This window comes from Hemitrygon akajei, chromosome 12 (genome assembly GCF_048418815.1).
Source record: "Hemitrygon akajei chromosome 12, sHemAka1.3, whole genome shotgun sequence".
Classification (NCBI taxonomy): domain Eukaryota; kingdom Metazoa; phylum Chordata; class Chondrichthyes; order Myliobatiformes; family Dasyatidae; genus Hemitrygon; species Hemitrygon akajei.
Window position 1 is genome coordinate 207,263 of NC_133135.1, and position 26,439 is coordinate 233,701.

At 42.6% G+C, this 26,439-nt stretch overlaps 1 protein-coding gene across 2 annotated transcripts in view; it reads right to left on the bottom strand.

The window, feature by feature from the left end:
- LOC140736658 (guanine nucleotide exchange factor VAV3) overlaps positions 1 to 26,439 on the bottom strand; it is a 464,504-nt gene that overhangs the window by 20,050 nt on the left and 418,015 nt on the right. For both annotated transcript variants that reach the window (XM_073062466.1, XM_073062465.1), the window contains 2 exons: positions 25,531 to 25,647; positions 1,542 to 1,629 (listed from right to left, as the gene is read on the bottom strand). In XM_073062466.1, coding sequence (XP_072918567.1) covers positions 1,542 to 1,629; positions 25,531 to 25,647 — 205 coding nt within the window. The remainder of the gene's footprint in view (positions 1 to 1,541; positions 1,630 to 25,530; positions 25,648 to 26,439) is intronic.

Below are 26,439 nucleotides of genomic sequence, written 5' to 3' on the forward strand. Positions count from 1 at the left end.
AGGTAAAAGACCCAGAGTTCGTCTCAAAACTTTGCAATTAGCCAAGGAAAAGGGGGGGGGGGATGGGGCCTACCTTCTCTTAGAGATTATTATTTTGCAGCACAGTTGAAAGCTGTGATGTGTTGGTGAAACCCATCATATGACACTCAATGGAAAACATTGAGGAGTGGGTACTTCCCATCCCCATACAGGCAATTTTGACTGATAACAACCTACAAAGGCACATAAATACCATTGATAACCCATGGGTGAAATGGACTCTTAAAGTATGGAAAACTATTATAAAATATAAACTAGAGGGAGATATTGCAGTTCTTAAATGGTGTGCATATAACTCGGATTTTATGCTGAAAAAACTGGATGCTAAGGACTGGACAGCTAAAGGAATAACAGTTCTTTGCAATATAATGAAAGAAGGAACACTATTCAGTTTTGAAATGCTTAAAGAGAAACACTTAATAGAAAAACAAGACTTTTATCGGTATTTACAGATGTGACAATATGTTAATAGGATGGTTAGAAATGTAACCAAGGCAAGTACATGTTTCATAGAGCTATTTAGAAAAGCATATAATTCCGATAACGGTAGTAGAATCATTTCAAGCATGTTTAAGGGTTTGTCAAATCTTAAAACACATTCGACTTTATACATTAAAACAAAATGGGGGAAGGAAGGAGTGATACTTATATCTGAGGAAGAATGGACAATAATATGGAGGTATCAATGGAAGTGTACCAGTTCACAGAAATGGAAGGAGTTTGGATGGAAAAACTTGATAAGATATTTTATTACACCCTCTCAGAAATCCCATTATGATAGTAACCACCCTGTTTGCTGGAGAAATTGTGGAAATCAAAATGCAAACCATTATCATATTTTCTGGGAATGCCCCGTTATCAAAGACTATTGGAGTGGAATACACAGTGCCCTGTAAGACATCTTTAAATGTGAAATACCCTTAGAAAGTAAGACCATATATTTTGGGTATATACCTCAAGAATGGTTGAAAAGAGATAAATATTTAATGAATATACTGTTGGTTGCTGGTCAAAAGACTCTTACTGGGAAATGGTTATCACAGGAGAGCCCAACCTTAAATGCATGGATGGAAATTACAATGGACATTTACAAAATGGAGAAGATAACAGCATCTGTTAATCATAAGTTGGAACAATTTGATTCATACTGGGAAAAATGGTTTAACTACAGAACACCACATAGGCCTGATTTTATTCTCACAAATCAATGAATACATTGTAAAAAAAAGATCACTCCCTACTTGTACATAGTTTTCTCCTTTCACTTGTTCTTTCTTTCTTCTCTTTTCTATAAGTGCATACCTCAGATAAATATTATGTGGAGATTTGTGGCATATATGACTATATGATATCTATGTACAATATCTGAAATCCATCTTATGGAAATGTTTGTTTGATGATGAACTTCAATAAAAAATAAGTTACACAAAAAAAGGATGGCCAATATCTAGCTTTGCAAATGGAGCCCAGAGCCTGCATCCCTCAGGATGAGGGTCACTCACCTTTAATGTACGGAATCTCTTGTTCTGTGCAATGTAGAAGGATGAATCTTCAGAAATAATCTTAATGTGTTTCACTTCATTGTTGTAGCTGCCAAGAGATTGTAAGAGTCACACCGGAACATAGATCTAGTAAAAACACCAGCCAGCTGTCCATTCCACCAACACTGGCAGTGAGTCACATAGGAACACAGATCTAGTGAAGACATTAAACTCCTGGCTATCCCACCAATCCTTTGAGTGAGTCACAGAGAAACATAAATCCAGCACAAACACCAACCCCGTCTATTCCACCAACCCTAGGAGTGAGTCACATACAAACACAGATCTAGTTAACACACCATCTCCCTGTCCATTGCATAAAACATGAGAGTGTGTCACAAAGGAACACAGATCTATTTCTTTTAGCACAATGACTTCCCCTTAGCACTAATTATTGATTGACAATTTACTCATGCGCATTGATTTGTTCCTTTCTCTGCAATGTGAATATATAAGTTAACTTCACCTCTGACTGTGTGCCTTTATTTATTTGATATGTAGTTGTACAGACACAACAAATTGGCAATGAGTACAAACCTGACTGTCAGCAAATATCACCAACTGTATCGATGAGATGACAGAACTCAGGAAAGGAGAGACAGTGAGAGGAAAGAATGAACTAGTACAGAGAAACACACACAAAATGCTGTTGGAACTCAGCAGTCCAGGCTGTATCTATGGAAAAGAATTGGCTACAGAGAAGGGAGTCACGGATACTAGCACAACAATGCGTGAGTGACAGTGCACAGTACACACACAGTAAGAGGTGCAGCTGAAGTGAAAATGTGGCAATGGCCTTAGTCAGGAAAGCTGACAAATTTGATCGTGCTTACAAGGACTGAATATCGAGAGGTTGAACTGTTTTGTACTGTTAATGATGTGATTGAGGAAAAGAAACTCTCCATACTTCTTAGCTTAATGGGTGCTAAAGCATATGCAATTTATTAACTCCAGAAAAGCCAGCAAGCAAGTTTTAACCTGCGACCAATCCGGACATTGGAAGTTTGAGAGCTGGGGATTTCACTCACGTCCACTGCCCGAGTAGAAAGGCCAGCAGTGGGTGGCTAGGGTGAAAAAGAGCTTTAAGCAATGACCATTCCGGACATCTGTTTTGAGAGGAAGGGATTTCACTCAGGTCCACTGTCCAAATAGAAAAGCCAGCTGTGGGTCACTACAGAAAGAAAAGGCTTTGACCAGTGACCAATCGGCATTTGGAATTGATTAGCAAGAACAAATTAAAGGAAGGCAGGGGCCATCATTGCAGTGGCTGCCGTCTGAGTGGATAAAGTGAGAATGGTGATCTTGAGGCTTTAGTTCTTTGAGGCTTCAATGAAGAGAGCCTTCAGTCAGAGAAAGCAAAAGAAAATAAAAGCTCAAGGTTATTTTAGGGTTAGGGTCACTGTCCCTGACGACTACAACTGTGAGAGGTGCATCCAGCTTCAGCCACGATGAAGTGGTGGAGCAGACGTAATGGGCCAAATGGCCTACCTCTGCTCTTGTGTCTTATGGTCTTAAGATGTGGCTGAGTAGTTGGTGTAGGAGGGAGGATGTGATATTTTCAGATCATTGGGCTCGCTTCCAGGGAAAATGGAACCTGTTTGGAAGGGAGTTTGCACATGAACTGGAGGGGGACTAATAGCCCAATGGGAATATTTGCTAGTGCTGCATAGGGTGGGTACAACTAGAGTTTCCAGGGGGTGGGAACTAGAGCACCAGAACAGACAGAGAAATGTCATAGAGTCATAAAGAAGTACAGCCCACCATATCCCTAACATGCATGTACTTATCCAAACTTCTTTTGGGGTCGATGAGCTTATTACATTTTGTGCAGGGGCAGGGAAGTTTGATGGTCAATGTTCTTGTTCTGTTTTGTGGGGGGAAGGGGGGATTTGGGGGTTGATGTTCTTGTTCTGTTTTGTGCAGTGGGAAGGGTTTGGGGGTTGATGTTCTTGTTCTGTTTTGTGGGGGAAGGGGGTGGGGGTTGATGTTCTTGTTTTGTTTTGTGGGGGGAGTGCGGGTTTGGCGTTGATGTTCTGTTAGTACAGGGTATGGGGAGGGGAGTTTGGGGGTTGATAATCATGTTGTGCTTTTCTGAATGGCAGTATAGGTTTGATGTTTCTCTCTGAATAACTTCCATGTTCTTTGTCTCGTAGCTATCTGGAGAAGATGAATCTCAGAGTTCTATATGTGTACATACTTTGATAATCAATAAAACTTTAAAACTTTGAACTTTTGTTAAACATTGAATTTGAGCTTATATGCATCACTTGTGCTGGCAGCTCATTCCACACTCTCACAACCTCTGAGTGAAGAAACTTACCCTCATGTTCCGCTTGAACTTTTCACCATTCATCCTTATCTGATGACCTCTTGTAGTCTCACTCAACCTCACCAGAAAAAAAACCTGCTTGCACTTACCCCTCACAATTTTGTATACCTTCATCAAATCTCCTCCTTAATCTTCTACATTCGAAGGAATATAGCCCTAACCCTGTTCAAACTTTCCTTATAACTCAGGTTCTCCAGACCCAGCAACATTCTTGTAAATTTTCTCTGTAGTCTTTCAACCTTGCTTATTTCTTTCCTGTCGGTAGGTGACCAAAACTGCACACAATACTCCAAATTAGGCCTCTTGTCTTGTACAATTTCATTCCATTCTATGAAATTTCTTCAATGCAAGGTGTATTGTAGGACAGGCGGATAATAATGCTGAAGATGAGGAAACTGGTTTAGAAGTAGAGGCAATGTGTAGTTAGGAGAGGCTGTTGATAGAGCAAAATTGCAGTCAGCAGGATGATTTGCAATGTAAAAGGTGGTCCTCAGAAGGGTAGGATGAAGTCAGGTGGAGCAATGGTCATAGTGTACTCGATAGTTAGGGGACAGATAGGAGGTTCTGTGGCAGCAAAAGAGACACCAGGATTGTGCGTTACTTCCCAGGTGCTAGGATCCAGGATGTCTTTGAGTGGTTGGAGAATTTTCTTGAAAGGGAGGGTGAGCAGCCAGAGGTCATGGTACATATTGGTACCAATGTCATAGGCAGAAGAAGGGTAGAGGTCCTGCGAGCAGGACTGGTGCAACGAGCTAGGGAAGGTCAGAACAGGAAGACAGTGCAGACAAATGAGTGGCTGAGGAGATGGTGTAGGGGGCAGGGTTTCGAGTTCTTGGATCATTGGAATATTTTTCTGGGGAAGGGGTGACCTGTACATGTGGATGGGTTGCACTGAACTGGAGGGCAACCAATATCCTGGGAGGGAGGTTTACTAATGCTATTGGAAAAAGTTTAAACTATATTTGTTAAGGGTGGGCACCAAAGTGAAGAGGCAAAGGATGAGGTGGTTGGCACACAAGTAGAGACAGCTTGTAGGGAGCCTGGACAAAGCACTGGCAGATGAAAGAGCAAAGATGCACTCAGCCAGATGGTTTGAGATGTGTCTATTTCAATGCAAGGATTATCATAAATAAGGTGGATGAACTTAGAGCATGGATCAATACGTGGAACTGACATTGTGGCCATTACAGATACTTGGATGCCTGAGGGGCAGGAATGAGGAATTACTGCTGAGTGTGCCGGGCATCCTTTAGATGTTTCACAGAGGGAGGCAAAAAAGGCAAGGTAGTGGCACTGCCATTCAGGGATACTATCATGGCACTGAAATGATACTCCTTGCAGAAAAGGACGAAGTCATGGAATGGTTGTCTACTCAGTCAGTGTGGGTGAAACAAGTCAAAAACAGGATGGAGGCAATAACTCTACTGGGTGTTGTTTATAGACCCCCCAAAACTAACAGAAATATTGAGGTGCAGATAGGAAGGCAGATTCTGGAACAGTGCAATAATAATAGGGTTGTTGTGAAGGGTGATATTAACTTTCCTAATATTGACTGGCATCTCCTTGGAGCAGGGGGTTTGGATGGGTGGAGTTTGTTAGGAGTGTTCAGGAAGATTTCCTGATGCAATGTGTAGATAAGCCAACTGGAGGAGAGGCTGTACTTGATCTGGTTTTGGGAAATGAACCCGATCAGCTGTCAGATCATTTTGGAGGTAGTGATCACAATTTTATCTCCTTTACCATAGTGCTGGAGAGGGATAGGAGAAGACAATTTGGGAAAATATTTAATTGGAGTTGGGAGAAATATGATGCGATTATGCGTGTTCTCAGGGAAATGCATAACAGAAATGCTGCAAATGTTCAGGGAATATTTGTATGGTGTTTTGCATAGGTATGTTCTATTCAGGCAGGGAAATGAAGGTAGTGTAAAAAAATCATGGTGTACAAAGGATGTAGAAAATCTAGTTAAGAAGAAAAGGAAAACTTACGAAAGGTTCAAAAAACCAGGTACTGTTAGAGCTCTAGAAAATTACAAGGTTGCCAGGAAAAGAGCTTAAGAATGAAATTAGGAGAGCTAGAAGGGGCCATGAGAAGGCCTTGGTAAGCAGGATTAAGGAAAACACCAAGGCATTCTACAAATATGTGAAGAGCAAGAGGATGAGCCGCATGAGAATAAAACCAATCAGGTGCGATAGTGGAAACGAGTCCATTTTAAATTGCAGCAAGAGGCAGAGAGGGAAGAGGTAAAAGAAGCTCAGAGAGAAGCTGTTTTTTTTAACTGATCATGGCAAAGAGGCTAGACTGCGCAGACGTGTGACGTAGTGTGCCAAAGGTTTAAAAAGGAAGACTGCCATATACAACAGCCATCGTCATAGTGGACTGAGGCAGAGTGGGTCAGCTCAATCAGGCTTCGGCGAGAACAGGCAGAGGCGAGGTTTGAACGGGGCACAACTGCGCAAACGCATGAAAGTCGGCCTGTGAGGCAGCGGGAGAATTTAAATAGCGAGCAGAGGCTGAGTACGAGCTTCACTCCAGGTGAGGTAAGGCCAGGTAAGCTCCTTTAATTAATCTAATTAGATTAGGAGTAGGTAATGGAGGCAGCAGTTAGGGCAGTCGAGTGCTCCGTTTGCAGTATGTGGGAAGTCAGGGCGAGCACAGCTGTCCCTGATGACTACACCTGCAAAAGGTGCATCCAGCTGCAGCTCCTGACAAACTGTGTTAGGGAACTGGAGCCGGAGCTGGATGAACTTTGGATCATTCGGGAGGCAGAGGCAAAAATAGACAGGAGTTACAGGGAGGTAGTCACCCCGAGGAGTCAGGAGACAGGTAGCAGGGTGACTGTCAGGAGAGAGAAGGGGAATAGACAGGAAGAGTAGAGCACCCCTGTGGCTGTTCCCATCAACAATAAGTACACCGTTTTGGATACCATTGGTGGGGACGACCTCCCAGGGACAAGTTGCAGTGGTTGTGTCTCTGGCACCGAGACTAGACCCTCAGCTCGGAAGGGAAGGAGGGAAAAGAGGAGAGCAGTAGTGATAGGGGATTCGATAGTTAGGGGGACAGATAGGAGGTTCTGTGGAAGAGATCGAGAATCCCGGATGGTCTGTTGCCTCCCTGGTGCCAGGGTCCACGATATCTCGGATCAAATTCTCAGTATTCTCAAGAGGGAGGGTGAGCAGCCGGATGTCGTGGACCATGTAAGGACCAATGATGTGGGTGGGAAGAGTGAGGAGGTCCTGAAAGGTGAGTTTAGAGAGCTAGGTGCCAAGTTAAAGGACAGGACCTCCAGGATAGCAATTTCAGGATTGCTTCCAGTGCCACGTGCAGGTGGGTTTAGAAATAGTAAGAGAGTGCAGATCAACACGTGGCTGAAGACATGGTGCAGGAGGGAGGGCTTCAGATTTATAGATAATTGGGCAGTTTTCCAGGGGAAGGTGGGACCTGTTCCGGCGGGACGGTTTACATCTGAACTGGAGGGGGACAAGTATTCTTGCAGGTAAGTTTGCTAGAGAGGCTCCAGTGGACTTAAACTACATATGAGGGGGGAGGGGAACCAGAATATGTATGGGAGAAGGAAGAAAAAGAAGACAGTAAAGTTCTTTGTACTGTTAGAGATAAACAGAGAGGAAGAGGTGGAGAATTTCTTAAGTGCATTTATTTTAATGCTAGGAGCATTGTAAGAAAGGTGGATGAGCTTAGAGCATGGATTGATACCTGGAAATATGATGTTGTAGCTATTAGTGAAACATGGTTGCAGGAGGGGTGTGATTGACAACTAAATATTCCTGGATTTCGTTGCTTTGGGTGTGATAGAATCGGGAGGACAAGAGGGGTAGGTGTTGCATTGCTTGTCAGAGAAAATATTACAGTGGTGCTCTGGCAGGATAGATTAGAGGGCTCGTCTAGGGAGGCTATTTGGGTGGAATTGAGGAATGGGAATGGTGTAGTAACACTTACAGGGGTGTATTATAGACCACCTAACGGGGAGCGAGAATTGGAGGAGCAAATTTGCAAGGAGATAGCAGATATTTGTAGTAAGCACAGGGCTGTGATTGTGAGAGATCTTAATTTTCCACACATAGACTGGGAAGCCCATACTGTAAAAGGGATGGATGGTTTGGAGTTTGTAAAATGTGTGCAGGATAGTTTTTTGCAGCAATACATAGAGGTACCAACTAAAGAAGGGGCAGTGTTGGACCTTCTGTTAGGGAATGAAATAGGTCAGGTGATGGAGGTATATGTTGGGGAGCACTTCGGGTCCAGTGATCACAATACCATTAGTTTCAATATAATTATGGAGAAGGATAGGACTGGACCCAGGGTTGAGATTTTTGATTGGAGAAAGGCTAACTTTGAGGCGATGAGAAAGGATTTAGAAGGCGTGGATTGGGACAATTTGTTTTATGGGAAAGACGTAATAGAGAAATGGAGGTCATTTAAAGGTGAAATTTTGAGGGTACAGAATCTTTATGTTCCTGTTAGGTTGAAAGGAAAGGTTAAAAGTTAGAGAGAGTCATGGTTTTCAAGGGATATTGGAAACTTGGTTAGGAAAAAGAGAGATATCTAAAATAAAAATAGGCAGCATGGAGTAAATGAGGTGTTCGAGGAATATAAAGAATGTAAGAAGAATCTTAAGAAATAAATTAGAAAAGCTAAAAGAAGATATGAGGTTGCTTTGGCAAGTAAGGTGAAAATAAATTCGAAGGGTTTCTACAGTTATATTAGTAGCAAAAGGATAGTGAGGAATAAAATTGGTCCCTTAGAGAATCAGAGTGGACAGCTATGTGTGGAGCCGAAATAGATAGGGGAGATTTTGAACAATTTCTTTTCTTCGGTATTCACTAAGGAGATGGATATTGAATTGTGTAAGGTAAGGGAAACAAGTAGGGAAGTTATGGAAACTATGACGATTAAAGAGGAGGAAGTACTGGTGCTCTTAAGGAATATAAAAGTGGATAAATCTCCAGATCCTGACAGGATATTCCCTGGGACATTGAGGGAGGTTAGTGTACAAATAACAGGGGCTCTGACAGAAATATTTCAAATGTCATTAGAAACAGGGATGGTGCTGGAGGATTGGCGTATTATTTAAAAAAGGTTCTAAGAGTAAACCTAGCAATTATAGGCCTGTCAGTTTGACGTCTGTGGTGTGTAAATTATTGGAAAGTATTCTTAGAGATGGTATATATAATTATCTGGATAGACAGGGTCTGATTAGGAACAGTGAACATGGGTTTGTGCGTAGTAAGTCATGTTTGACAAATCTTAATGAATTTTTTGAAGAGGTTACGAGGAAAGTTGATGAGGGTAAAGCAGAGAATGTTGTCTATATGGACTTCAGTAAGGCCTTTGACAAGGCTCCGCACGGAGGGTTAGTTAGGAAGGTTCAATCATTAGGTGTTATTATTGAAGTAGTAAAATGGATTCAACAGTGGCTAGATGGGAGATGCCAGAGAGTAGTGGTGGATAACTGTTTGTCAGGTTGGAGTCCGGTGACTAGTGGTGTGCCTCAGGGATCTGTACTGGGTCCAATGTTGTTTGTCATATACATTAATGATCTGGATGATGGGATGGTAAATTGGATTAGTAAGTATGCAGGTGATACTAAGGTAGGTGGAGTTGTGGATAATGAAGTAGGTTTTCAAAGCTTGCAGGGAGATTTAGGCCAATTAAAAGAGTGGGCTGAACGATGGCAGATGGATTTTAATGCTGATAAGTGTGAGGTGCTACATTTTGGTAGGATTAATCAAAATAACACATACATGGTAAATGGTAGGGCATTGAAGAATGCAGTAGAACAGAGTGATCTAGGAATAATGGTGCTTAGTTCCCTGAAGGTGGAATCTCATGTGGGTAGGGTGTGAAGAAAGCTTTTGGTATGCTGGCCTTTATAAATCAGAGCATTGAGTATAGGAGTTGGGATGTAATGTTAAAATTATACAAGGCATTGGTAAGGCCGAATTTGGAGTATTGTGTACAGTTCTGGTCACCGAATTATAGGAAAGATGTCAACAAAATAGAGAGAGTACAGAGAAGATTTACTAGAATGTTATCTGGGTTTCAGCACCTAAGTTACAGGGAAAGATTGAGCAAGTTAGGTCTTTATTCTTTGGAGCATAGAAGGTTGAGGGGGGACTTGATAGAGGTATTTAAAATAATGAGGGAGATAGATAGAGTTGACGTGGATAGGCTTTTTCCATTGACAGTAGGGGAGATTCAAACAAGAGGACATGATTTGAGAGTTGGGGGCAAAAGTTTAAGGGTAACACGAGGGGGAATTTCTTTACTTAGAGAGTGGTAGCTGTGTGGAACGAGCTTCCAGTAGAAGTGGTAGAGGCAGGTTCGGTATTGTCATTTAAAGTGAAATTGGATAGGTACATGGATAGGAAAGGAATGGAGGGTTATGGGCTGAGTGTGGGTCAGTGGGACTAGGTGAGAGTAAGCATTCGGCACGGACTAGAAGGGCCGAGATGGCCTGTTTCCGTGCTGTAATTGTTATATGGTTATATAGGCAGCTGTGGAAGTCAGGTCATTGGGTGTATTTAAGGCAGAGCTTGACAGGTTCTTGTCTGGACACAGCAGCAAAGGTTATGGGGCGAAGGCCAGGGTGTGGGGCTGAGGAGAGGAAAAAAGGATCAGCCATGATTGAATGGTGGAGCAGATTTGATGGCCAAATGGTCTAATTCTACTCCCATGTCTTATATTCTAGTCCCCTTCAAATGAATGCTAACATCGCATTTACCTTCCTCACTATTGACTCAACCTGTTACAAGGGGGCGTTGGGAGCGGACCCAAATGCAAGACACAGACACTGTAGCAGTATGAACAGGAGGATGTTTATTAAGAATACTAGGGAAGCCAAGGAGCGAGGACAAGATGACAACATGGACGTAGATGTAGGTACAACCTGGGCTAGGACTTGGGACTTGGACTTGACTAGGAACTTGGGTCTTGGTAGGGACTCGATACCTGGGTCTTGACTTGGCTCTTGACTTAGAACTCGGGCTTGGCTTGACCTGGAACTTGTGCTTGGCTTGACCTGGAACTCAGGCTTGGTTTGACCAGGAACTTGGCTTGACTTAACTTGGAACTCGGACTTGATTTGACTTGGACTCGGACTAGACTTGACTTGGAACTCAGACACGGATATAGAGCCGGGACTCAACCTTGTACAAGGAGCCAGGTCTGCACTCAAGGTTTAAAAATCAGAGCTTTTAGCCCATTTTCTGAGTTGAACAATCCATATCAGGGGTGTATAATAAGAGCTACTTTTTAAATCAGGACAGTAATCGAGATTTTAAAGGCCGAGTTTTGCAGCAGTTTCTCTGAGTTGAGGAGTGACCAACAACAAGAGGGATTCATTAAAAAGGGCTAACAAAAATAACTCAAATACAAGCAGAGTGGCCATTGTTTTGGAGTGTTTCAGTCTTTAGTATGGCCTTGGCTCATCAAGCTTAGTGAGATCAAGCCAGGATGAGGTAAATTGTCTTGTAAGTTATTCTCTCTGTACTTACTTGTACATTCCTCATCTATTAGGGCATAGTAGTTTAGTGAGAATGGCTCCAGGGCTGTGTTTTGTACTCTGTATGGGATGTGGGAAATCGGGAGACATCCAGTCTCTGAGATAGACATATCTGCACTAGTTAACATCTCCTGAGAGAATGTATTAAGGAACTGGAGCTGCAACTCATAATGGAGAGTGAAGAGATGACAGACAGGATCTACAGTGGGGTAGTTACCCCGATTTTGCAGGAGACAGGTAAATGGGTGACTGTCAGGAGAAGGAGGGGAAATGTCCGGTCAGTGCAGAGTACACCTGTAGCCATTCCCTTCAATGATAAGTGTACAACTTTAGATACTGTTGAGGGGGATGACATAGCAGAGGGGAACCACAGTGACCAGGTCTCTGGCACTGAGTCCTGTGCTGAGGCTCAGAAGGGTAGAGGTGAAGAGGACTGCAGTGCTGAAAGCAGATTCCTTAGTCAGAGGAACAGAGACAAGGGCATGGTAGATACATCCAAATGGTATGTTGCTTTCCTGATGCCAGGATCAGGGATATCTCAGATCAGGTCAACGGCATGCTCAAGGGTGAAGGTGAGCAGCCAGAAGTCTTGATACATACTGGTACCAATGATACAAGTAGACAATATGAGGAGGTCCTGAAGAAAGACCTTAGGGAGCTAGGTAGAAAATTGAGAAACAGGACCACCAGGGTAGTAATCTCTGGATTGCTACCCATGCCATGCATCAGTGAAGTAAGAAAAGGAAGATTTGGCAGGTGAATGAGTGGCTGAGGAACTGGGGCAGGGGCAGAGGCACAGAATTATGGATCATTGGGATTTCTTCTGGGGAAGGTATGACCTGTACAAATGGGACGTGTTACACCTGAACCAGAGGGGGACGAATATCTTGTAGACAGGTTGGCTGGAGTTGTTTGGGTGGATTTAAACTAATTTGGCACGGGGATGGGAACTGGAATAATAGTGATGAAGATGAGGTGGTTGGTTTACAAACAGAGACAATGTGTAGTGAGACTCCTAGCAAGGAGAGGCTGATGATGGGGCAAAATTGTAGTCAACAGGATGAGTTGCAATGTAAAAGGTGGAAAAAAATTGAAAAAGGTGAATACAGGACCAAAGTTTTTATATTTGAATGCGTGCAGTATATGGAATAAGGTTGATGAACTTGTAGCACTGTTACAGATTAGCATTTATGATGTTGTAGGCATCACTGAATCATGGTTGAAAGAAGATTATAGCTAGGAGCTTAACATCCAAGGATACACATTGCATCAAAACAAAAGACAGGAAGGTAGAAGGAGTGGCGTGGAGTGGAGTGGAAGGTAGAAGGAGTAAAAAATGAAATCAAAGAATTAGAGTTAGAAAGTGTTGAATTGTTGTGGATAGAGCTAAGGTACTGCAAGGGTAAAAAGACCCTGATGGGAGGTATATACAGATCCCCAAACAGTAGTAAGGATGTGGTCTGCAAATTACAATGGGAGATAAAAATGTATGCAAAAGGACAATGTTACAATAGTCATAGAGGAATTCAACGTGCAGGTAGATTGGGAAAATCAGTTTGGTGCAGGATTCCAAGAGGGGGAATTTCTAGAATGCCTACAAGATGGCTTTTTAGATCAGCTCCTGGTTTAGGCAACTAGGGGACTAGCTATTCTGCATTGGGTGTTGTGCAATGAACCGGAATTGATTAGGGAATGTTAGGTAAAGGAACCCTTCAGGATAAATTGATCATAATATGATCGTATTCACTTTGAAGTTCAAGAAGGAGAAGCTGAAGTCAGATAAGACTATAAGAAATAGGGCATTTGGCTCATCGAGTCTAATTCTCCTCTCAGCCCCAATCTCCTCACTTCTCCCCGCATCCTTTCATGCCCTTACCAATTAAGAATCTATCAATCTCTGCCTTAAATATTTATTAAGACATGTCCTCCACAAATGCCTGTGGCAAAGAATTCCTCTAATTCACCACTCTCTGGCTCAAGAAATATCTCTTCATCTCCATTCAAAAAGGACACCCCTTATTCTGAAACTGCATCCTCTGGTCTTAGACTCTCCTACCATAGGAAACATCCTCTCCACATCCACTCTATTGAGGCCTTTCACCATTCGATCAGTTTCAATTCATTCTTCTGAATTCCAGTGAATACAGACCCAGTGCCATCAAATGCTCTTCATGTGCCATTCAATCCTGAAATCATTTTTGTGAACCTCCTTTGAATCCTCCCCAGTTTCAGCACATTCTTTCTACGATAAGGAACCCAAAACTTAACAATGCTTTATAAAGAGTCAACATTACATCCTTGTTTTTATATTCTAATTCTCTTGAAATGAATGCTAACATTGTAATTGCCTTCTTCACCACAGACTCAACCAGCAAATTAATCATGAGGGAATCCTGCACAAGGACTCCAAAGTCCCTTTGCACCTCAGCTTTTTGTAATTTCTCTCCATTTAGAAAATAGTCAACCATATAACAATTACAGCATGGAAACAGGCCATCTCGGCCCTTCTAGTCCATGCCGAACACTTACTCCCACCAAACCCTTTCATTTTTCTACCAAAGTACATTACTGTATTCCTGATGCTGTATTCCATCTGCTTTTTCTTTGCCCATTTTCCTAATCAGCCTAAGTCCTTCTGTAGCTTCTCTACTTACTCAAAACTTTCAGCCCATCCACATATCTTCATATCATATGCAAACTTTATACAAAGCCATCATCCAAATTGTTGACATATAATGTAAAAAGAATCAGTCCCAACACAGACGACTGTGGAGCACCACGAGTCACCAGCAGCCAAACAGAAAAGGCTCCCTTTATTCACACTCTTTGCCTCCTTCCAATCAGCTACTGCTTTACCCATGTTAGAATATTTCCTGTAACATCATGGACTCATAGTTTATTAAGCAGCTTCATGTATGGCAACACATGGCCCTATGGTTTAAGGGAGAGAGGCAGAAAAAAGGGAAATTATAAGCCAGTTCATCTAATCTCAGTGGTTGAGATGATGATGGATCGTTAAAGATGTGGGTTCAGGTACCTTGTCAAAGGCCTTCTGAAAATCCAAGTACACAACATCAACTGATTCTCCTTTGTCTGTTCTGTTTGTTATTTCGTCAAAGAATTTCAACAGATTTGTCAGGCAAGATTTTCCCTTGAGGAAACCATACTGACTACTGTCTATTTTATCACATGCCTCCAAATAGTCCCAAACCACATCCTTAACAATCAACCCCAATGTCTTACTAACCACTGAGGTCAGAATAACTGGCCTATACTTGCCTTTCTTCCCTCTCTCCCCCTTCTTGAAGAGTGGAGTGACATTTGCAATTTTCCAGTTTCTAGAATCATTTCAGAATTTAGTTTTTCTTGAAAGATCATTACTAGTGCCTCCACAATCTCTTTAGCCAGCTCTTTCAAAGCCCTCTGGTACACCATCTGGTCCAGGTGACTTATCTACCTTCAGACCTTTCAGTTTTCCAATAATCTTGTCCCTACTCATAGTATCTTCACACACTTCATGAATGCTGACACCTGGAACTTCCACCATACTGCTTGTGTCTTCCACATTGAAGACTGATGAAAAATACTTACTCAGTTCATCCTCCATTTCCTTGTCCCCATTACTACCTCTCCAGCATTGTTTTCCAGTAGTCCAATATCCACTCTTGCCTCTCTTTTACACTTTACATTTGGTATTCTCTTTAATATTATTGGCTAGCTTACTTTTCATATTCCATCTTTACCTACTTAATGACTTTTTAGTTGCCTTCTGTTGGTAATAGAAAGCTTCCAAATCTTCTGACTTCCCACTAATTTTGTTCTATTATATGCCCTCTCTTTGGCTTTTATGTTGGCTTTGACTTGCCTCGTTAGTCACGGTTGTGTCATTTTGCCTTTAGAATACTTCTTCCTCTTTGGGATGTATGTATCCTGTGCTTTCTGAATTGTTTTCAGAAATTCTTGCCATTGCTGCTCTGCCAACATCCCAGGCAATATTCTTTTTCAATCAATTCTGGCCAACTGTTCTCTCTGTATGATCTTCCTATTTCTGGTCTCACTAGCACCTGGCATGGGTAGCAATCCTGAGTTCACAACCTTGGAGGTCCTATCCTTTAACTTAGCATCTAACCATGTGAACTCACTTTGCACCACCACATCACCTATCCTACCTATGTGATTGGTACTGACATGGTCTGCAACCTCTGGCTGCTCAATCTCCCATTTAAGAAAGCTGTGGACTCGATCTGAGATGTCCTTGCCCCTGGCATTTGAGAGGCAACATGTCATCCAGGATTCTTGTTCTCACCCACAGAACCTCCCTTCTGTTCCAGTAAGCAATGAATCCCCTGTTACTACAGCTCACCTCTTCTCCACCCATTCCCAACGAACCACAGAGCCAGACTCACTGCCTGAGACTGACCACTGTGGTTTTCCTCTGCCCCAATAGCATCCAAAGTGTTATATCTGTTGTTGAGGGTAACCAGCCTCAGGGATACTCTACACTGGTTGCCTGTCTCCTTTCCCCTTCCTGATAGTCACCCAGTTACTTGTCTCCTGCACCTTGGGTGTTAACCACCTCCCTGTATATCCTGTATGTCAATCCCTTTGCCTCTTGAATAATCTGGAGTTCATCCTATTCCAGCTCAAACTCCTTAACAAGTCTTCTGCAAAATTTGCTTTTCCATTAAATTTAAAGATACTACACTTGGCCCACTCTCAAAATGTTAATGTGTGTTGTGAACAGTTGCAGGCCTAGCACTGATCCCGAGACACTCTTGCTCACAAATGATTGCTAACTAGAGAACCATCCACTTATCCCAACTCTGCCTTCTATTGGTTAATACATTCTTTATCCATGCATAAGATATAGGAGCAGAATTAGGCCATTCAGCCCATCGAGTCTGCTCCACCATTCCATCATGGCTACTCCTGGATCCCACTGAACTTCATATATCCGCTTTCTTGCCATAACCTTTGATGCCCTAATCAATCAGGAAACTATCAACTCCAGCCTTAAATATACCCACTGACCTGGACTCCACAGCAGACTGTGGCGGAGCATGCCTCAGATTCACTATTCTCTGGCTAAAAAAATTCCTTCTTACCTCTGTTCTAAAAGGTCGCCCCTCAATTTCTCAATTATCCCTCTAGTTCTGGATACTCCCACCATAGGAAACATCCTCTCCACATCCACCCTATCTAACCCTTTCAGCATTTGGTAGGTTTCAATGAGATCCCCATGCATTCTTCTAAATTCTGCCAAATGCTGCTCACATGTTAACCCCTTAATTCCCAGAATCATCCTCTTGAACCTCCTTTGGACTCTTTCTAATCCTTTCTGAGATATGGGGCCCAAAACTCTTGTTAAGCAGTGTCATGTGTGGCATCTTATCAAATACCTTCTGAAAATCCAAGTGAAGGCATCCACTGCCATTTACTTGAATTTTCAGAAGGCATTTAATAAGGTGCCACATGAGGCTGCTTAACAAATAAAATCCTATGGTGTTACATAAAAGATAATGCATCCTCATGGATTTCTTTTATGTGGCAGCTTTTTGAAATAAATTCTGCAAGTCAACATCCACCTCAGAGAGATAGCGATCCTCTCTATCCACTGTGTTCCTTATATCCTCAAAGAATTCTGGTGCGCTTGTCCAACAGGACCTGTCCTTCATAAATCCATGTTGTGTTTGCCTGATGTTAACACTTCTATCTAGATAGAACACAGAGCATAGAAATCTATAGCATATTACAGGCCCTTTGGCCCACAATGTTGTGCTGACCATGTAACCTACTCCAGAGACTGCCTAGAATTTCGCTACTGCATAGCCCTCTATTTTATAAGCTCCATGTACCTACCTAAGAGTCTCTTAAAAGACCCTATTATATTTGCCTCTACCACCTTCGCTGACAGTGCACTCTCTGTGTGAAAAACTTACCCCTAACATCTCCTTTGTACCAACTTCCAAGCACCTTAAAACTACGCCCACTCATGTTAGCCATTTCAGCCCTGGGAAAAAGCCTCTGGCTAACCACACGATCAATGCCTCTCATCATCTTATACTCCTCTATCACATCACCTCTCATCCTCTATCACTCCAAGGAAGTTGACTCAACCTATTCTCATAAGAATGTTCTCCAATTGAGTCAATATCCATGTAAATCTAATCTGTACTCTTTCTATAGTTTCAACATCCTTCCTGTAGTGAGGTGACCAGAACTGAACACATTACTCCAAGTGGGGTCTGACCAGGGCTGATGAATGCCAACACACCATATGCCTTCTTAACAATACAGTACTGTCAACCTGCGCACCAGCTTTGAGTATCCTATGCACATAGACTCCAAGATCTGTTTGATCCTCCACACTGCCAAGAGTCTTACCATTAATACAATATTCTGTCTTCAAATTTGACCTACTGAAATGAACCACTTCACACTTATCTGGGTTGAACTGCCATTTGTCAGCCCACATAAAGTACACTGCAGATGCTGTGGTCAAATCAACATGAACAAACAAGCTGGAGGAACTCAGCAGGTCGGACAGCATCCATGGAAACGAGCAGTCAACGTTTCCATAGATGCTGTCCGACCTGCTGAGTTCCTCCAGCTTGTTTGTTCGCTTGTCAGCCCAGTTCTGCATTCTATTGATGTCATGCTGTAACTTCTAGCAACCATCCAGACTATCCACAACACCCCCAACTTATCTGTCATCGAGCAAACTTACTAACCCAGCCTTCTACTTCTTCATCCAGATCATTTATAAAAATCACAAAGAGGAGGGATCCCAGATCACTGAACTCCATGCAGAATACAAACCATCTATAACCCCCCTTTGCTTTCTGTGGGGAAGACAATTCTGTGTCCACAAAGCAAGGTCTCCTTGGATCCCATGCTTTCTTACTTTCTGAAGGAGCCTTGCATGGAAAACTTTATCAAATGTCATACTGAAATCCATATACACTACATTCACTACTCTACCTTCATCAGTGTGTTTTGTTACATCCTCAAAGAGTTCAATCAGGCTCATAAGGCATGATCCGTCCTTGACAGATCCCTAATCAGATGATGTCTCTTCAAATGCTCATAAATTCTGTCTCTCAGGATCTTCTCCAACAACTTGCCCACCACTGAAGTAAGACTCCTTGGTCTATAATTTCCTATGTTATCTCTACTCACTGGAAGTGGTGAACCCTCAACAGAGCAAGAGTGGGAGTTTGTAGGATGGGAGACAACATGGTGAAGTGGGGTTTAAAGACCAGTGAATCCTGTGAGTGTGGCGAAAGTGTGTAGAACATTGAACACGTTCTGTGCAACTGCCCACTCTCACCTGATTTAGCTGACAATGACCTGCTCAACATCAACCAAACAACACTAGAGTGGCTGGCTGTCTGGTGTGACAAGCTATGAATGAAATTTGTACTCCCTTTCTTGAACAAGGGAACAACATTTGCAACTCTCCAATACTGTGGTACTTCTCCCATCCCAATTGATGATGCAAAGATCATTGCCTGAGGCTCGGCAATCTCCTCCATCATTTCCCACAGTAGCTGGGGTATATCTTGTCCAGCCCCGGCAACTTATCTACCGTTTCAAAAGCTCCATCACATCCTCTTTCTTAATGTCTGTATGCTCAAGCATTTCAGTCCACTGTAAGTCATCCCCACAATTGCCAAGGTCCTTGTCACTGGTGAATACTGAAGCAAAGTATTCATTAAGTACTTCCTCTGACTCCAAGCATATGTTTCCACTATTCCCTTATTGATCTCACATGGATTATCCTCTTGCTCTTCACAAACTTCAAGAATGCCTTGGTGTTTTCCTTAATCTTGTTCGCCAAGGCCTTCTCATGGTCTCTTCTAGCTCTCCTAATTTCATTCTTAAGCTCCTTCCTGGCAACCTTGTAATTTTCTAGAACTCTATCAGTACATAGTTTCTTGAACTTTTTGTAAGCTTTTCTCTTTTTCTTAACTAGATTTTCCACATCCTTTGTACACCACGGTTCTTTTACTTTACCATCCTTTCCCTGACTCAATGGAACATACCTATGCAGAACACCATACAAACGTTCCTTGAACTTTTGCCACATTTCTGCCATGCATTTCCCTGAGAACATTTGCTCCCAAGTTCCTGCCTAATAGGAACATATTTCCCCCTCCCCCAATTAAATGTTTTTCCTAAATTGTCTACTCCTATCCCTCTCCCGCTCTACCGTAAAGGAGAAAGAGTTGTGATCATTACCTCCAAAATGCTCTCCCACCAAGAGATCTGACACCTGACCAGGTTCATTTCCCAATATATAAGATCAAGTACAACCTCTCCTCTCGTTGGGTTATTTACATATTTAATCAGGAAACCTTCCGGTACACAGCTAACAAACTCCATCCTACCCAAACCCCTTGCTGTAAGGAGATGCCAATCAATATTAGGAAAGTTAAAATCTCCCATTACAACAACCCTATTATTACTGTACTGTTCCAGATTCTGCCTCCCTATCTTCTCCTTGATTCTCTGTTACTATTGGAAATCTATAAAAAACACCCAGAAGAGTTATTGCCCCCTTCCTGTTTCTGACTTCCACCCATGCTGACTCAGTAGGACCTACTGAGTAGGTAATGCCTCCATGACTTTGTTAAGATGTCACATTATCTCTTTCTTAATGATAACTTCAAGCATTTTCCTGACTACAGACATGAAATTAACTGGCCTATAGTGACTCACCTTTTGCCTGCATTCTTTTATTGAACATTGGCATGACATTTGCTGTCTTTCAATCAGCTGAGACCTGCCTAGAGTCTAGAGAATTTTGTTAAATGATAACAAATGTGTCTACTATAATCGCCACCATTTCTTCCAGTATCCTGAGATACATCTCATCAGGATCAGGAGCTTGGCTACCTTTAGGCCTAATAGTTTGCTCATCACTACTTCCTTAGTGACAGAGATTGTAACTGGGTCCTCACCTCCCTTTGCATCCATAACATCTCTCTTTTGCATATTAGATGTGTCCATAACTGTGAGGACTGAGACAAAATAATTGTTCAAGGCACCAACCATTTCCATCTTCCCCAGTATTAATTCACCCTTTGCTGCTAGAGAGTACACTGAGAACGTGTAAAAGACATTCAGACAGGAACTTGAATAGAGGGTCATGGTCAAAATGCAGGCAATTGGGACAAATTCAGGTGGGCACCTTGTTCATCAAGGTCAAATTGTGCTGATGGGACTGTTTCATGGTGCATAATTCTATAACTCTAAGTAGATACCAGATGATTGGTGTGGACTCTACTTCCATATTGTATCTTTCTATGATTGTTTGAAAATGTATGGACTGGAGACAAGCAGTGTCAGCCAGCAGATTATTGATATGTGGGAAACACTCAGACTCACATCATCTATTGGCTGTCATTTAGACCTGAAGCTTTCCCTGCAGTAGCACAGAAACAAGCCCCTTACTCACCAAGTCAATGCCAACATCCAATCTTTGTGCTTGGGAGATTATGTCTAATAACTTTATTGGGTTTTATTTTATGAGAGCAGGGTGGTGATGTGGTCTTTATGGATTTCATTAAGGCCATTGATAAGGTTCCGCAAAGTAAGATGCACTGGAAGGTGAGAGTGCATGGATTTCCAGTAGATGGCTAAATGGATACACAATTGGATCGATGGTAGAAACCAGAGGGTGATGGTGCAAAACAGTTTCTAAGACCAGAGGCCTCTAACTAGTACTGGGAATCAAGGGTTAGTGCTGGGCCTGTAACTAGTGCTGTGACTGTAATAGTGCTGTGACTCAGGGGTTGGTGCTGTGACTAGGGGGTTGGTGTTGGGCCGGTAAATAGTGTTGTGACTCAGGGATTGGTGCTGGGCATAACTAGTGCTGTGACTCAGGGGTTGGTGCTGGGCATAACTAGTGCTGTGACTCAGGGATTGGTGCTGGGCATAACTAGTGCTGTGACTCAAGGGTTAGTGCTGGGCTGGTAAATAGTGCTGTGACTCAGAGGTTAATGCTGGGCCGGTAATAGTGCTATGACTCAGGGGTTGGCGCTGGGCCGGTAACTAGTGTTGTGACTCGGGTTGGTGTTGGGCCGGTAACTAGTGCTGTGACTCAGGGGTTGCGGCAGTGCTACAGTGCAATACATAAAATTACTACCGTACTGTGCAAAATTCTTAGGTATCCTAGCTATATATACAGTATATCCCTCAGACTTTTGCAGTATAGTGTAGTAATTTTATGTATTAAGGTTAGGGTGGGTTGCTGGTCGGTGCAGCTCGCTAGGCCAGAAGAGTCTGTCCCATGCTGTATCTCTAATAAAATCAAAGGTAGGGTGTATATACTTAGTTTAGCCCAGAGCTGGACAATAAAGTATGAAAGGGCACAGGTTTAAGGTGACAGGGGATCAGAAGAACTTGAGAGGCAATTTTATTTTTACAGAAAGGCTATGTGGAATCAGCTGTCAGATAAAGTGTTCAAGGCAGTTACAATAACAAATTTTCAAAGATATTTGAACAGGTACACAGATTAGAAAGGTTTAGAAGGTTATAGAAACATAGAAAATAGGTGCAGGAGTAGGCCAGTCGGCCCTTTGAGCCTGCACTGCCATTCAGTATGATCATGGCTGATCATCCAACTCAGAACCCTGTACCTGCTTTCTCTCCATACCCCCTGATCCCTTTAGCCACAAGGGCCATATCTAACTTCCTCTTAAATATAGCCAATGAACCAGCCTCAACTGTTTCCTGGGCAGAGAATTCCACAGATTCACCACTCTCTGTGTGAAGAAGTTTTTCCTCATCTCGGTCCTAAAAGGCTTCCCCTTTATCCTTAAACTGTGACCCCTCGTTCTGGACTTCCCCAACATCGGAAACAATCTTCCTGCATCTAGCCTGTCCAATCCCTTTAGAATTTTATACGTTTCAATAAGATCCCCCCTCAGTCTTCTAAATTCCAGTGAGTATAAGCCTAGTCGATCCAGTCTTTCTTCATATGAAAGTCCTGCCATCCCAGGAATCAATCTGGTGAACCTTCTCTGTATTCCCTCTATAGCAAGAATGTCTTTCCTCAGATTAGGGGACCAAAACTGCACACAATACTCTAGTTGCGGCTCACCAAGGCCTTGTACAACTGCAGTAGAACCTCCCTGCTCCTGTACTCAAATCCTTTTGCTATGAATGCCAACATACCATTTGCCTTTTTCACCGCCTGCTGTACCTGCATGCCCACCTTCAATGACTGGTGTACAATGACATCCAGGTCTCATTGCATCTCCCCTTTTCCTAATCGGCCACTGTTCAGATAATAATCTGTTTTCCTGTTCTTGCAACCAAAGTGGATAACCTCACATTTATCCACATTAAATTGCATCTGCCATGAATTTGCCTACTCACCTAACCTATCCAAGTCACCCTGCATCCTCTTAGCATCCTCCTCACAGCTAACACCACCGCCCAGCTTCGTGTCATCCGCAAACTTGGAGATGCTGCATTTAATTCCCTCGTCTAAATCATTAATATATATTGTAAACAACTGGGGTCCCAGCACTGAGCCTTGCGGTACCCCACTAGTCACTGCCTGCCATTCTGAAAAGGTCCCATTTACTCCCACTCTTTGCTTCCTGTCTGCCAACCAATTCTCTATCCACATCAATACCATACCCCCAATACCTGTTCTTTTGAGTTTGCACACTAATCTCCTGTGTGGGACCTTGTCAAGAGCCTTTTGAAAATCTAAATATACCACATCCACTGGCTCTCCCCTATCCACTCTACTAGTTACATCTTCAAAAAATTCTATAAGATTCGTCAGACATGATTTTCCTTTCACAAATCCATGCTGACTTTGTCTGATGATTTCACCTCTTTCCAAATGTGCTGTTATCATATCCTTGATAACCGACTCTAGCATTTTCCCCACCACCGATGTCAGACTAACCGGTCTATAATTCCCTGGTTTCTCTCTCCCTCCTTTTTTAAAAAGTGGGGTTACATTAGCCACCCTCTAATCCTCAGGAACTAATCCAGAATCAAAGGAGTTTTGAAAAATTATCACTAATGCATCCACTATTTCTTAGGCTACTTCCTTAAGCACTCTGGGATGCAGACCATCAGGCCCTGGGGATTTATCTGCCTTTAATCCCTTCAATTTACCTAACACCACTTCCCTACTAACATGTATTTCCCTCGGTCCCTTACTATTTCCGGAAGATTATTTATGTTCTCCTTAGTGAAGACAGAACCAAAGTAGTTATTCAATTGGTTTGCCATGTCTTTGTTCCCTATGATCAATTCACCTGTTTCTGACTGTAAAGGACCTACATTTGTCTTGACCAGTCTTTTTCTTTTCACGTATCTATAAAAGCTTTTACAGTCAGTTTTTATGTTCCCTGCCAGCTTTCTCTCATAATCTTTTTTCCCTTTCCTAATTAAGCCCTTTGTCCTCCTCTGCTAGTCTCTGAATTCCTCCCAGTCCTCAGGTGTGCCGCTTTTTTTTGCTAATTTATATGTTTCTTCTTTGGACTTGATACTATCCCTAATTTCCCTTGTCAGCCACGGGTGAACTGCCTTCCCTGGTTTATTCTTTTGCCAAACTGGGATGAACAATTGTTGTAGTTCATCCATGCGATCTTTAAATGCTTGCCATTGCATATCCACCGTCAACCCTTTAAGTATCATTTGCCAGTCTGTCTTAGCTAATTCACGTCTCATACCTTCAAAGTTACCCTTCTTTAAGTTCAGAACCTTTGTTTCTAAATTAACTATGTCACTCTCCATCTTAATGAAGAATTCCACCATATTATGGTCACTCTTACCCAAGGGGCCTCGCACGACAAGATTGCTAACTAACCCTTCCTCATTGCTCAATACCCAATCTAGAATGGCCTGCTCTCTAGTTGGTTCCTCGACATGTTGGTTCAGAAAACCATCCCGCATACATTCCAAGAAATCCTCTTCCTCAGCACCCTTACCAATTTGGTTCACCCAATCTATATGTAGATTGAAGTCACCCATTATAACTACTGTTCCTTTATTGCACGCATTTCTAATTTCCTGTTTAATGCCATCCCCAACCTCACTACTACTGTTAAGTGGTCTGTACACAACTCCCACCAGCGTTTTCTGCCCCTTAGTGTTATGCAGCTCAACCCATATCGATTCCACATCCTCCAGGCTAATGTCCTTCCTTTCTATTGCGTTAATCTCCTCTCTAACCAGCAATACTACCCCACCTCCTTTTCTTTCCTGTCTATCCCTCCTGAATATTGAATATCCCTGGATGTTGAGCTCCCATCCTTGGTCACCTTGGAGCCATGTCTCTGTGATCCCAACTATATCATATTCATTAATAACTATCTGCACTGCCAGGTTATGGCCCAAATACTGGCAAATGGAATGAGGTGGAGCATCTTGGTAGCCATTAACTAGTTGGCCGAATGGCCTGTTTGGTGCAGTATGACTCCAAGGGCACTCTTACAGTAATTCCACACAAATTTGACTTTTATTCTTGCCACCTTCCTCTCAAGTACCTCACCCAGATTCCACCAGTCATACATAAATCAGTGACAATTAACTCATTTACTTTCTCATGCCTGTGGGAAGAAATTCAGACACTCACATTAACATTAAACCTCTCGAGGTCTGATCAAATCCAGGTCACTGGAGGTATCAGCCAGCTGCTCTACCAGCTCTGCCACTGTGGCCTTGAGGTTGCTAAAGGTTCCCATTGAGCTCACTGTTTGGTTACTGGTCCCTTTGACAAACAGGTGAAGCAGCCAACACATAAAAAACGCTGGAGCAGCTCAGCAGGTCAGGCAACATCTATGGAAATGAATTAACAATGAAGGCCAATACCCTTCATCAGGACAGTTCTAATCAGTCTCAATGAATGGTCTTGGCCAGAAAGATCAACTGTTTATTCATTTCCATAGATGCTGCCTGACCTGCTGAGTCCCTCCAGCATTTTGTGTGTGTTGCTCTGGATTTCCAGCATCTGCAGAATCCCTTGTGTTGGTGAAGTGGTTACCTGGAGTGAATCCTATTGAACATGAGCTCTGACCCTATTTGTACTTCAGCACTGTACCTGCCTGAGGGCAGTAGCAACTCACTTGATACTGATGGCAAATTCTTCCAGTTGCTTAGGCCTCTGCCGAACAAGGAAAGTGCTGTTCTCACAGTTAATCAATTCAGCTTCTGCCTGATGCCGATCGATTGCTCCAGCAAACCTGATAAATGGATAAACAGCCAGTTACTTAGCAGCCAGTAAAACAGTATCACCTTACACAGCCAAGCAGGCAGACTCTATATCACTATAGATATCATATTTAAGTGTGCAGACAAAACCACTGTTGCTGGCCAGAACAAAGGTGGTGATGAATCAGCATATAGGAGGGAAAATGAAAATCTAGCTGAGTAGTTCCATAACAACAACTTCTCACTCAAGTTACCATAACTAGACAGAGGTTCTTGGGATCCTGAAAAGTCATGAGGACCAGATGGTGTACATTCCAGTGTTCTGAAAGAGGTGGCTGAAGAGATCGTGGAACCATTAGTAATGATCTTCAAAGAATCACGAGATTCTGAAATGGTTCTGGAAGACTGGAAAATTGCAAATGTCACTCCACTCTGCAAGAAGGGGGAGAGGCAGAAGAAAGGAAACTATAGGCCAGTTAGTTGGGAAGTGTCGGAGTCTATTATCATGAATGAGGTTTCAGGGTACTTGGAGACTAATGATTAAGTAAGTCAAAGTCAGCATGGTTTCTGTAAAGGGAAAATCTTGCCTGTCAAATCTACTGGAATTCTTTTAAGAAATCACAAACAGGACAGACAAAGGAGGATCGGTTAATGTTGTGTACTTGGATTTTCAGAAGGCCTTTGACAAGGGGCCACACATGAGGCTGCTTAACAAGGAACGAACCCATGGTATTACAGGAAAGATTTTAGCATGGATAAAGCCGTGGCTGATTGGCAGGAGGCAAAGAGTGGGAATAAAGGGAGACTTTTCTGTCTGGCTGCCG